Here is a 14,168-nt window from a genome sequence, read left to right as displayed (position 1 = left end):
ACCACCGACCTCTTTTATCCAAAGCGATTAGTGGACGACCCGCTCTACCTCCTGAGCTACAGCCGCCCCAGGGCGGGTCAGAACGCCAGCGCGCTGGAGCAGCAGGCGGAAGCAGTCCAGGTGGTGGGAGGCGGCGCTGATGTAGAGAGGAGAGTTTGTGAAGGTGTGAACGCTGTCTATGTCAACAGCAGGATGGAACCTCAGCATGGAACCTGATGAGTTCCTGCAGTTTGTCCACCCTTCCCGTCCTGGCAGCACAGCTGACCGGGGTGTCTGCGTAGCTTGTTCTGTATGGGTCGGCCCCGGCTTCCAGGAGGATCTGGATGCAATCCAGGTGACCGTTGAACATGGTTGAGTAGAGAAGTGTGTTACCCCACCACCAATCCCACTTATTGATCCACCTTCGGAAGCGCTCTTCTTGCAGCAGGGTCCTCAGTTTGTCCAGGTCTGCCTTAGCGGCATCGTGGAGCTGCCATTTGTCATGCTCTGCTCGAGCCAACATTTCTTCAGGGTTGTCACAGTAACACACAGAATGTCTTTGGCCCTGGGTTTCTCCAAAATGCTCTTTATACAAAACTGTTGAACATTGTGTCATCAGTAAAAATAATCAGTGGTGTCATAAATCACTGATGATGTCACTGTTTAGAATGTCCATCAGCCATTTGAGACACATCGTACACACATAGTCAATGTATGTGTACTACGCTGTGTCTCAAACGGAAGGCATTATGAAGGGACTGAATTGTGTTGAACATTATGACATCATAACATTATGACATCATAACATGACATCAATGACATTATGACATCATAACATTAATGACATTGTGACATCATAACATTATGATTGACTGATGACATCACTGATGACATCACAATTGCTTGATTGACATCTCTCACTGATGACATCACAATTGCTCGACTGACATGACTGACGACATCTTCTCTGACATCATCAGATTTGTGACATCACTATGGTAGTGACCTGGCCACCATCTAGAACTGTACATCAAGTGCTTTATGAGCTCATGTCTGTGACATCATCGGCCATGCCTTATTTAGACTCTGTCTCTTGTTTTGGATGTGCATACCACCCTGTTTGTTTTAACACACACATTTCCATTAAAAACCACACCGGACAAACAATTTTGGAGGTGATCGGAGCAACGGCGTATCTTGCAACTCCAGACAGACAGACAGACACGCCTCCAATTATAGTAGTAGGATTCAAAGACTATTAAACTTAGCAGATCCCCTCCAAACATGTTTTATGTATAAAGACTACACTTTGATGAATAATTTGTATCATATTGTTTTTCCACAAAAAAGGTGCAGATAAGGCATGGAAGCTGGGAAAGCGCGAGACGAGAGAGACAGATGTTACATCGTTTTTGTCTGCAGTGCATTAAAACTAAATGTAAGGAGTAGAAAGTACAGCTATTTGTGTTAAAATGTAGGGAGTAGAAGTAAAAAGTTGTCAGAAAAAATAAATACTCAGTAAAGCACAGATACCCGAAAATCCTACTTAAGTACAGTAACAAAGTATTTGTCCTTAGTTACTTCCCATCTCTGCTGGTCAGGCAACGGCTTGCAGGATGGCCCTCGGATTTCTGTCACACTCTAAACAATGGTTACATCTATTCAAAATGTCCCTGTCACACTGTAAACAAAACGGTTACATCTATTCAAATACAGTAATGTCCCTGTTGTTGACACATGTATAAACAAAACTGTTACATCTATTTCAAATACAGTATGTCCCTGTTGTTGACACATGGCACCAAAAACCGAGTTTGTTTCCTTTAATGGAGGCAACAGTGGCAGCAATCTTCTAAACAACTGAACGTTACACCATAACGGACATTGCTTTTTGATATCTAGACTGTTTATTAAGAGGTTGAATTGTTTTTTATGTGATGTTAATTTAAGTTTAATTTATCTTTCTGCTTTCTCTTTGTTTAATCTTCCAAGGATCTTGGCTGGCAGCCAGCTGGCCAGACGCCAATTGAAGATGGCTGCATATGGCTGTAGCCAAACTTTACCGTGTCCTCAGCTGAACAGTTCCCTACCATTTGGTCATAACCTACCATTATGACCAAAATGTCCTATTCATAACAATACCACAACACCCCAGGCAAAAGGGATATGCAAATGAAGAAGAGGTAGATAACCACATAAACATAAACAGCATTTCCTCTGCAGTCTTCATTCCACAAACACCTATCTATACGTGACAAAACAATGACTTTCTGTGTGTGTGTGTGTGTGTGTGTGTGTGTGTGTGTGTGTGTGTGTGTGTGTGTGTGTGTGTGTGTGTTGTGTGGTTTCCTAATTTCCCCGCGGGGCGAGTCAGAGCACCACCCCTCCCTTTCAGGACCCATGTCCTGTTTGTTTAGTCCCGCCCATGGATGATCCTCTCTCTGCCATTGGTTTACCTGTGCAGGATTTTGATTTGCTCTGTCTCCTCACACCAGGATGCAGCAGGTCTAACTGTTCCAGAGGATCACAGTGGACCCTAGTTGCCCAGGTAATATCAACACAATTTGCATAGAGACCTCAGATTTGTTTACCAACTGAACGAGACAGTAAGCCTTATGCCTCCTCTATTCCCTTTACAGACACTGATTTCTGCAGTAATGACGGCTCTATGCACAAAAGAAGTGAATGTACTCTTCCCAATCGCTCCCATCCTTTCCTTTGTGTTTTCATATTCAGGTGCCGAAAGAATCCTTGGGTCGTGTCGAGGTTAAGAGCACGCGCCTACCACTGGGTTCAATTCCCGGCAGAGGTACTTCCGCCTTGGTCACATGTTCGTACAGACACAATTGGCCGTGTCTGTGGGTGGGAAGCTGGTGAGGTATGAGTCCTGGTCGCTGCACTAGTGCCTCCTCTGGTCAGTCGGTGCGCTTGATCGGGGGGAGGGGAACTGGGGGGAATAGCGTGACCATCCCATGCACTACATCCTCGCTGTCAGGTCAAATGTCGCAGCTGGTGATTGTACATGTATTGGAGGAAGCATGCTAGTCGACAACTCCCCAGATTGGCAGAGGGGGTGGAGCAATGACGGTGACAGCCGGGGGAATTGGCCAAGTACAATTGGCAAATTGTTTTTAATGAAAATAAGTGAATGGACTTTTCCAAATCATCCTTTCCTTTGTGTTTTCATATTCAGGAGCCGAAAGAACCCCACCAATCAGGATCCACCTGACAAAAGGTCTTGCCGTTGACCCGTTGTTACTGTGACGTTACACCAGGTGCCTTACAAGATCATGTCTGCAACACTGATCACGAAAAACAACATACGTCAGATTTAACTGATGACAAGACACAGCATACGTCAGATTTCACTGATGACAAGACACAGGACACGTCAGATTTCACTGATGACAAGACACAGCACACGTCAGATTTCACTGATGACAAGACACAGGACACGTCAGATTTCACTGATGACAAGACACAGGACACGTCAGATTTCACTGACAAGACACAGGACACGTCAGATTTCACTGATGACAAGACACAGGACACGTCAGATTTCACTGACAAGACACAGGACACGTCAGATTTCACTGACAAGACACAGGACATGTCAGATTTCACTGACAAGACACAGCATACGTCAGATTTAACTGATGACAAGACACAGGACACGTCAGATTTCACTGATGACAAGACACAACACACGTCAGATTTCACTGACAAGACACAGCATACGTCAGATTTAACTGATGACGAGACACAACACACGTCAGATTTCACTGGGCCAAGTGATGATGTGATTTGCCTGGAGCAGCTTAATGTCCTAACAGGTTTGGTGTTTGAGGAAGGTGGTGAGTCTTCGTGAGAGCTGCCATGTGTTTGTTGAAGTAAATCCAACAGAATAGCTGGGTGTGGTGGTGGCAGTTTGACTAAGTAATCAATACTGTGTCCCCAACCTCTTATTGCTTCTAGTTAATCCCAGCATCCCATTGGAGGCAATTATGCTTTATCAGCCAAGCAGCTAAACGGGATGTATCCAAGGGGTGTGTGGACAAAATTCATCACAATCTGCCTGACACTTGGAGGAGGGCTTACGCAGTTTGTGCAATTCTGATTTTACTGAGATTATAGAGCTGACTTTGCTATTACAGTAATGATAACATAAGTACATTAAAGGGACTAAAATATCTAGTTTGTGTCTAGTTGCCATTTATATCATTTGTAAAATAAGCCTCTCTCTGAATGTCTCCCTCTAACTTTCCTTGACACACCATTCACCTGGTTTAGAGATTAGCTTCAGCATTGAATAGCTCTTTGGCCTGCTATTTGCATGGCGTTCCAGGTATATATTTGAATGCAGGATCTCTGGTCCCACAAGAGATTTTCACCTGAGGCTACAGAGTCAGTTAGTTATTCCACAACATCCTGCTCTGACGGGAAACTGACACAGAAAAACACACAGAAAGAACGGAACGCAGAGAAAAGCATGTTTACAGTGTGCCTCATCTCATCTCACTAAACAAACTCGTTTAGATACCGATGGCTGCACTGTGTCAGTGAAGTCACTGAATGTATTTTTTAATCAATTCTCGAGTGGTCAAAAATGGTTGCATCTAACTGCATCACGGCCTCTACTGAGAGGATTAGAGAAGCGTGGCAGGGGGAACTTGGTATTGATTTATCTGACATTATTTGGGAAAGGAGTCTGTCTGTGGTACAACTCTGCTCAGTTAAGAGCAGACATCAGCTGATCCAATTTAAAGTTGCTCACCGTCTTCACTATTCCAAGCATACGTCACACAAGTTCTTCCCTTCTGTCTCACAACTGTGTGACAGGTGTCAAGTGTCAGAGGGCACATTATCTCATGCCTACTGGTTCTGCCCTTCACTAACAGGATTCTGGGCCAAAATATTTGATTGGTACTCTAAGGCCTACACAATAACCCTCCAGTCGGAGGCAGAACTCCCCATCTTCGGCTGCTCTGAGTCCTCTCTGAACTTCCCAACAGCTGTGCAACAGTCTCTAACACAGGGGACAACTGTTGTCAAAAAACATATTCTGAAGGAATGGAAGTCGTCCTTTTCACCTTCTTTCCAACTGTGGTTGACGGACTTGACCTCTGTTATACGGATGGAGAGACGTTGATGAGGTTAGGGGTGACGGGTGACTCGCCTGGCTGGTTTCTCATGGACCCCTTGTGTAGGATCCCAGGAACAAAATCTCTCACAAGCACATAAGCACCTTATACGGCTGGTACTCACGTAATATTGAATGTCAATAATATATGTTTTTCTTTTCTTTTCCTGTGTCTGAGCGTGTTCGTTTGTCTTGTCTGTGTATTGTTCTGAAAAGTTTTAAATAAAAAATATTGTTACACCAAAACTGTGTAACAAATTGTATCAACTCAAAACTGCTGCAACAACTTAATAATTGGACATGGGAATGGTTGTTTTTTCATGTGGTGTATAAAGGCCCTTATACACTCTAAATCTTCAACAATCAAAACACAACATATATTGCATTTATGATGAGACAAACTTGACACACAGTGCTGAGCTGCATCTCAAATTACTCTTCAGGTTCTCAGCTTTCAGATGATGTGTACCACTTCTATGTGACATATACTGTTGACCTGCTACCTCACCCTTTATCCACCCCCCCCTAAAATATATATATATATTTTTTTTTGTGTGTGTCTGGTAGGGAGGGGTGAAGTGGACCCTAGGGATCAGCAGAATAATAACAGATTTTTTTTCTGTTTTCTCCCTTTATTTAATAAGCATTGATCAATTCACACATACTCCAGCCAAGTTATTTTACATTGTTCAACCACATCATATTTTAAATAAATTATACAAAACAAGTGATGCATTTTCGTTGTTATAGGATACATACACCCGCATGATGGAAACACATCTCCCACTCATCCAAATGTAAGCACATCTCTTAATATGACACATTCAATTAATATACTGGTTGAAGCACATTTGAACCATCAAGACTAAACATTAATTGCTACTTTATACACATTCGCTTTTCGCTGGAGTTAGATTGCCATCACGAAACGAAACAAATTATGCATTTTCCTTTGTATAATACGAAACAAGTGATGCATTTTCTTGCATCAAGCCCCCCCCCCCTGTTGTTATATAGGATAAATACATCCACATGATGGCAATACATCTCCAACTCATTCACATGTAAACACATATCTTAATATGAAACATTAAATTAATAGACTGGTTGAAGTAACTACATTTGAACCATCAAAACCAAACATGAATTGCTTCTTTATACATTAGCTTTTCGCTGGAGTTAGATTGCCATCTCTTGAAATGTGATGTCACAGTTTGCTGTACCTTTGTGCTTTATATATAATGGCCATCCAAAAGACATCATACCGCTAATATCAATAGCAACGTAGGCTATGGCTTTAGCAAAGTGCTGGCTCTCCTCATCATCACCACCTTGTCTTGTAGGTGTCCATCCTTCCTCACTTCAAGCCATGCAGACTCTCGTGGTGCCGGCGGAGATCCACCTTGCGTTGGAAGCCCTTGTCACAAATCTCACAGCCAAAGGGTTTGAAACCTGTATGTTTCCTACTGTGGGTAATGAGGTTGGAGCTTTGGCTGAAGGCTTTACCACACACCTGGCACTTGTGGGGCTTTTCACCTACATAAAACACAGAAAGAAAGAAAAAGAAACGCTCCGATGAAGAATCCACGTGTTACATCAAATCTTTCATCCCCCCCCTCCCCCGTATTTTTCTCCTATTTCTCCCCAATTGTACTTGGCCAATTCCACCTGCTGTCCCAGTCGTTGCTCCACCCCCTCTGCCGACTAGCCTAGATTAGCACATGCTTCCTCCGATACATGTGCAGTCGCCACTTCTTTTCTACTGAGAGCGAGGAGTTTCAACGGCAGAACATAGGCCATGGGAGGATCACACTATTCCCCCCCCGACCGACCAGAGGAGGCGCTAGTGCAGTGACCAGGACTCATGCCCCAACTGCGTCCCACCCGCAGACATGGCCAATCATGTTTGTAGGAACGTCTGACCAAGGCGGAAAGTACAACTGCTTTTACCTCTACATGAGCCAGACGCCCATGTTACATGTACATGAAATCTAGGATCTGTTTCAAATGGTTCCTCCTCTTCTGTAAAACCTTACAAAGCGTCACCTGTACCAGAAATAGTGCAGAGCGCCTGTACCATAAAGATAAAGTTAGTATTAATGTCCAGGGGCAAAGAATCAAGCCATTGTTCAGATTTGTCAAACATTCAACACATTGCAACAAATGCTGCCTGCATAGAGTTCCTCTCACAGAGGACTCCGCAAGGCAGGAAAACCAGATATGCAAATCCACCGGACATTTGTTTAAGTATCTTCTTCTGATTTATCAGCAGTTATATTCTCCCTATTCGGTGCACCTGGAAAGCTGATGAGTACAGTGAGAGAAGCTGAACAGAAGTCAACAGTTTTACGTGTCCTGTATTCAGAGATGTGGACTTGAGTCATTGTGACTTGGACTTGAGTCGACTCACTGTTTGGATGACTTGCAACTTGACTTGAAGAATAAATGACTTGAGACTTGACTTTGACTTGGAAGTTAAATACTCCTGAGTTAACTTGAGACTTGTTGACTCGACTGAATTGTGTTCATCAGTTAATATTAAATCAACGCTGTCAAGTGTGTGTGTAACGTTATTATCTGGTATGTGAGCAGTGAGCACAAACTGCGAATTACATTGTCTGACTCAGTCAAGCTCCTTGCTATGGCAACAGTCATGCTTCTCACTAGCCAACTGTTTTTTTACTCGCTATAAATTGGCCAATAATATCATTATTAGACAGGTACTAACACCTGGGGGTGACTTGACTTTGGACTTGACTTGCATTAAGGACTCGAATTGCCTTGACTTGACATAACCTGTGATTTGACTTCACCTGACTTGACTTGCACAAGAAAAAACGACTTGGGACTTGCTTGAGACTTGGACCAAAATGACGCGGTCCCATGTCTGCTTGTACTGTATTCTTTATGTTAGTTGGTTACTGATAGAGCTGTGGCTGCTGCTGCACACTTACAATATGGCGTCCCGGTCTGAAATCGGAATACACCGGATTTGTACCGTGACTTACCGGTGTGAATGTATGTGTGTTTCTTCATGTCAGATTTCTGGTGGAACCTCTTGCCGCAGTACTGGCAGGGGTACGGCCTCGTGTCCGAGTGGATGAGCAGGTGGGTGGAGAGAGTGGAAGAGCGCTTGAACGTTTTCCCACACATCTTGCACTCGAAACTTTTTTCCTGGTCAAAGGCAAGTGCACCAGTGGCATTACTCACTCACACACACACATTCAGCTTAACGGTAAGATGTGAGACAGAAGCTAGCTGTGTTCAGTTGTTATTGGCTGGCGTAGGCTACCTGGGAGTGGACGTTCATGTGTTGCTCCAGACTGACGGCGTGGCCGAAGGTTTTGCGACAGATGCTGCAGCCGAAGGGTCTTGTTCCGCTGTGGGACCGCCTGACGTGCACCTCCAGCCCGTGAGGCGTGGAGAACACCTGCAACACAACACAATCACATCCAAGTCAATCAGTGGAGTCCACTTATTTATTTATTTATTTATTTATTTATTTATTTATTTATTTATTTATTTATTTATTTATTTTGTTTGTTTGTTTGTTTGTTTGTTTGTTTATTTGTTTATTTATTGACCCTGTGGTGTTGTTGTTGTTGTTGTTTTTTGGGGGGGGGGCTTTTTTGCCTTTAATATGACAGTTTACAAAAGAAATAGACAAGATTAGGGGATAGAGAGAGAGAGAGAAGAAGAGATAGAGGGGGGGGGGGGGGGGGGGGTGAGCATTTTAAAATGGGGGTCGATGGGGATTGACTCGCTTTTGGAGCCAGCCTCGAGGAACTACAGCATTTACAGTAGTATCACTTCTCCAGCCTCGTCTGTCCAAACCCGAGTTGGTGTCAGCGTACCTTGTCACAGGTGATGCAGTGGTAGGTGTTGGAGGTGGGGGAATAGTGTGTGCTGCAGTCCAGGGGCTGTTGGGTGGGCCCGTGAGCCATGTGAGCCCCGTACAGGCTGCTGGCGTGCTGCAGGACCGTCGGGCTGAAACTCATCTGACGGAGCTCGTAGGAGGAAGGCACTGGATCCCACGCGTACGTAGGCTTGTAGTAAGGAGGGAACTCTGCCATGTGGGGTTCTGTCAGCACACACACCAACATAAGATAGGCATTTTTAGATATTTTACCTGTGGAAAAGGTTGAAGCCAGTAGGTATAGCAGGTGTATCGGCTGCTCACCAGATAGGTAGTATGGCTGTGTTGGAGCCATGGGGGGGCGGGGGGGCTCCAGGTGAACGGGTACAGGGCATTCGAGGTCCTCCTCCTCCTTGTCAAAAGAGAAGCGGTCGGGGTGGGACAGCTGATCTGCTGACTGAGGGCTTTCTGGAGAGCCCACGCTCTGACATTCTGATGGGACTTCTGCAAAGTCACAACAAGCACAAGTTTGATTGATTCAAAACAAATGGCTTCTCTCTATATTGTTAGAATGCAAATATTGTTTTGTGTGACCTGCCAGTTCCCCTTGGAATAGCCTACATTTTTTTTTTCTCAATAACAGTTGCCTCAGCAGGAACAAACCTTAAACTACTGGACTGAGACACCTTTGTTTTTTAGCATGCTTTTGAATTAATGGAACATGTAATTTACCCTAAAGCATATGCCTATATATATTATATTTATATTTCTACATCAATCTACATACATACAATGTGATTAAATATTACAGGCTGTTGTTATTAGGCTATACAATGCACTAAAAGTGTAGGCTATGGATGACTTTTACTTAAACTATAGGGTATTGGCCCCTTTGGGACCGAAAGCTAGGCTCGCCCCGCTGCACGGGCTCGCCGCACACAGCTCAGCCGCTGCATGGCCTCGCCCACAGCTCGGCTGCTGCATGGCCTCACCTGCACTATTGGCATGCGCAGTGCACAATCGCACACAACTTCGCATCACTGATGACATCACTGTCACTGATGATGTCAAAATGCCTATGACATCATCAGTACCTTATGACATCGGTGATGATGTCGCAATGCCTATGAACTGTGATGGCATAAGATGATTTTGGTCAATAATGATGTCACTGACATCAGTGACATCATTATTGACCAAAATCATCTTATGCCATCACTGATGTCATAGGCATTGCGACATCATCACCGATGTGATAAGCTACTGATGTCACAATGCCTATGACATCAGTGATGGCATAAGATGATTTTGGTCAATAATGATGTCACTGACATCATTGATGATGTCAGGGACATCATTATTATTGACATCATTATTGATTGAAATTGTGACATCATCAGTGGGACAAAACATTTAAACAGACAGACAGAACCCACTGATACAAGATGTTTAGATGATCTATTCTAGCCTGTCTTTTTTTGTCTTACCTGTAATGTTATGTGTCGGGGCCTTTGGTTCATCATCATATGATCGATGCACATTGTAAGATGTGCACCGTTTGTTTTTCACCAAAAAAGACCGTGGCATGATAATGCTATTAAAAAAAGGAAATCTTAGTTAGGCATGTAATATGGTAATGGTCAAAAGTGATTAATTATGTTTCTGTCAACAAACTAATTCTGTTGAAGATAATTTGACAACTAATTGAAACTCTTATAGCCTACCTACTGGGGAAAAAACTCAAAGCCAAAGTCAAAGTTCCCAACTCTTCAATTTAGCCAGTTACAGTAGGTTATATCTTATATGCCTCTTTTAATAGGCCTACATCAGTCGGCTAAATTAGGATTCCTAAACAGTTTAACTAGGCTACATAATTTAATTTATTGGAGCACCTTGTACAGGTTGAATTCTTCATGTGGCTCCATAATCAAAATTAACACGTTTTACATTTCAGCAATTTAAATAGCATGCTTTAGGCTAATTTCTCCAACACTCGCTATCACACGTTTCGTCCGAGTTAGGACTTTATCATCAGAAACGAAAGCCGAGCCAACATGCATGCCTAGACATTTAGGCCTACTTACCGTTAATTTGACAAATTGCAGTCGTAATTCCTGTCTGCCGTTATAGGAGGAAAATGCGTCTTAAAATCCTTTCCCGAAAGTCAGAAAACCAAACCACTGTAAACCATCGCACTTGTTGCTCTTTCTTTTTCTCCCCTCCCAGATTTTCAATCAGATAAACTTCTCGTTAGAATCTGACTGTGGTTGCAACCAATGAGAAGGCCAACTAGCAGGTGGAAATTTGCGTAGAAAAACACAAGGCCTTCGCTGGCCCTGGAACAGTTACAGAGAGTGACTCTACTCCTCGGAGGAGGAGGAAGAGGAAATTAATAAAGGTTGCATAATTAGATGAATTAACACATATGCTACAGCGCATAATTAGCCTATACAGGCTACTCAGTAGCCTATAATGGTCTGCAATGTGAGGAAATAACCATTTAGATATTTATTTTATTTTTATTTATTTTTTACTCTTGGCATTCAATAACCCGTGGACAATTCATTTAAAAATTAAAAATTAAATAATGAGAGTTTAAAGGAGCATAAAAACAAATCCCAAAAATTACAATGTTTGATTTACAGGATTTACAATTGTCCAAGTAAGGTGAACGATTGTGCTGTGTGCAAGATTTAAATAACCAAAAGAAAATAAGAACTGCAGCACCTCCATAGATACACACACAGAACCAGTCTGGAAGATTAACCGTGTTGACTCACTGTTTGAAGCAGCTGTTAATATTCATTAGTTCACGACAGATTTCTTGACAGGATATTACTGCAGCCCTGCTTCCTACTGGAGATGAAAAATATGCCTACAGAGAGTGACGCTATGACTAAATTGATACCTTTAAATTTGAGCATAATCTTTATGCAAGATGAAGTTTCTCAACTTGTCAAATCCAGTCAACGAAAATCCAGGCAAAGGACTGCAGTTGGGTCACATCTCAGAAAAGATAGCTACATGTGCGACATCTGGTGACCGCTTGTGTAAACTGCAGGGGCAGTGTGCTCATAATATCCCGAGGACGAGGAGAAGCAGATAGAGGAAGGAGAATAGGCCCCAAAGTGTCACAACTCATTTATCAAACGATCTAATTTCTTTTGTTACTTCTTCTCATCTTCCTCTTAATTAAACTCATCACACCAAACCAATGATAGGCAAGACGGTGGTGCTGTGGTTGCAAACCACCACAAAGCAGTGGCTAGTCCACGCGCCGTGGCTCAATGACTTCACCATAGTTTGGCTTTATGGTAGTTTGACGTTGCAGTGCTGGGCCGATCAGTTCATGTTGAATGATATAGCATGTTGTCCCTCCCAGCCTGACAAAATTGACAGAAGAAGGGTTGTTGAACATGAGTCAAGTCACCCTGGCCCGACCATGGTCGTTGGTGTGAAAGTGGGATTAGTAATGAGGATCTATTTCTCAACCCGGAAGGTGAAGACTCAAGTTTCACGCCTACAGCTCATCATGCCATGATGATGCCATGATGATGTCATGATGAAAGCCACAGATCTGTAGTCGATAATTCAACACGCAGTGCAGCAGCCAGACAGACTTGTGTAAGTGTAAGGAGGAAGCGATGCAGGAAGGATGCAGCGAGGCAATCAGATGGATTTTCGTCAGTGAGGTAACAGACGGTTTGAAGATGTCAGAGGAAATCTATGTCAATGCAGAGATTATAAGACAGTATTCATCTACAGTGAGGGTAAGGGACGTGGACGATGACACCTACGCTGATGTTGGAACTCTCAGGCACAGCAATTGGATTGGACCTAAATGCTTAAGTAAGTGGATTAGACCTCAAATTTTAAGTAAGAACACACACACACACACACACACACACACACACACACACACACACACACACACACACACACACACACACACACACACACACACACACACAAACAGAGACACACAACATTCTGATGTAAGATGTATGGTCCATGAAGCTGACAGTGTGAGGTGAATGTGTGATTTAGTGTGTTTAGAGTGGTTCAGTCCATCCAGAGCTGCTGCCGTGTGCCTGGGCCTGCTGTGTCTTCTCCTGCTGGCTGGCATCATACATGTCATTCTCAACCAATCATGTGAGTGTTTTTGTTTTCTTCATTTTAAACATTCACAACAATTGTTCTCTATTTAGATCTAATGCTCTGATTCCAAATCTTGTTTTCCCCAATGTGTAGATGGAACATGCAAAACTTGCAAACTCTGTGAAAATCAGACCCTTACAGACTAACTTGACTTGAGAATTAGACCGGTTAAAAGCCTGCACCAGGACCCTGGAACAAAGCACAAACCACCGAGGGACCAGTTACAGGCCAGCTGCAACTCCAGCAACTCTGCATTCACACAGTCATTGCCCTCTCCTGCTGCCCTGGTCCAGTGGTACTGTAGGCTTCAGTCCAGTGGTACTGTAGGCCTCGGCGGGACAACAATGCTAATAAGTCGCTATACTTGGCCAACTTTACATTGCTGACTTATGGGAGAAGGGTGAAGCCCCAGCTGACATCATGCAGAAATAGTGACAACTCAAAATAAAAACCTGTTGATGTTTCATTGGTATTTAGATTCAGTGGTTTTAGAGTTAGCTATGTGACATTTTGAAGATTCTGAATATGTAAATGTTTTACATTTGTTGTAAACATTCAAATGGAAACCATGTTTTAAGTTACAGACAGTGACATTTAGCAAGTCCTACTTTGTCCTACTTAAAAATCTTTGTGTACAAATCCAGGAATTTGAAAACATTAAAAACTCTTTTTGTATGTGAGTTTAGAAATCTGTAGTGAAAAGTATTTAGGATCCAATTATTATTCCTCTTGGGGGGGGGGATAAAAAAAAATCTGAATCAATGCACCATCTTGTCAGCCTCTTATCTAAATTCCACTTCATGCATATAATCTTCTCTCAGCTGACTCAAAACTTGATGACAGTAAGATTTTTTTTTGTTTCCACTATCACGATGACACTAAACCACAAGAGTTCCTCTGAATCATGAGTTAGTTTGCTTATTTTTCTCCACACTAAATGCAACAGAGGCAGTTCTACTGTTCAGATGCATCATGAATTCAAGATTCAGAACAAAGGTCAGGAAACAATCATTAATGAAATCCACATAATTTACT

The 14,168-nt window shown here is 43.0% G+C and overlaps 1 protein-coding gene across 1 annotated transcript; it reads right to left on the bottom strand.

The window, feature by feature from the left end:
• Positions 1–6,233: 6,233 nt before the first annotated feature.
• gfi1b (growth factor independent 1B transcription repressor) lies at positions 6,234–11,163 on the bottom strand. The gene is made up of 7 exons (XM_083657579.1): positions 11,060–11,163; positions 10,463–10,569; positions 9,300–9,479; positions 8,974–9,200; positions 8,412–8,549; positions 8,128–8,293; positions 6,234–6,655 (listed from the first exon to the last, which is right to left on the bottom strand). The coding sequence occupies exons 2-7, from the start codon at positions 10,560–10,562 to the stop codon at positions 6,477–6,479; spliced, it is 990 nt and encodes a 329-aa protein (XP_083513705.1). The 5' UTR covers positions 10,563–10,569; positions 11,060–11,163; the 3' UTR covers positions 6,234–6,476.
• Between the last annotated feature and the right edge of the window lie 3,005 nt (positions 11,164–14,168).

This window comes from Poromitra crassiceps, assembly GCF_964638095.1.
Source record: "Poromitra crassiceps genome assembly, chromosome: 21".
Lineage (NCBI taxonomy): Eukaryota > Metazoa > Chordata > Actinopteri > Beryciformes > Melamphaidae > Poromitra > Poromitra crassiceps.
The sequence above is the reverse complement of the archived record's forward strand: the minus strand, read 5'-3'. Positions and strand labels throughout refer to the sequence as shown.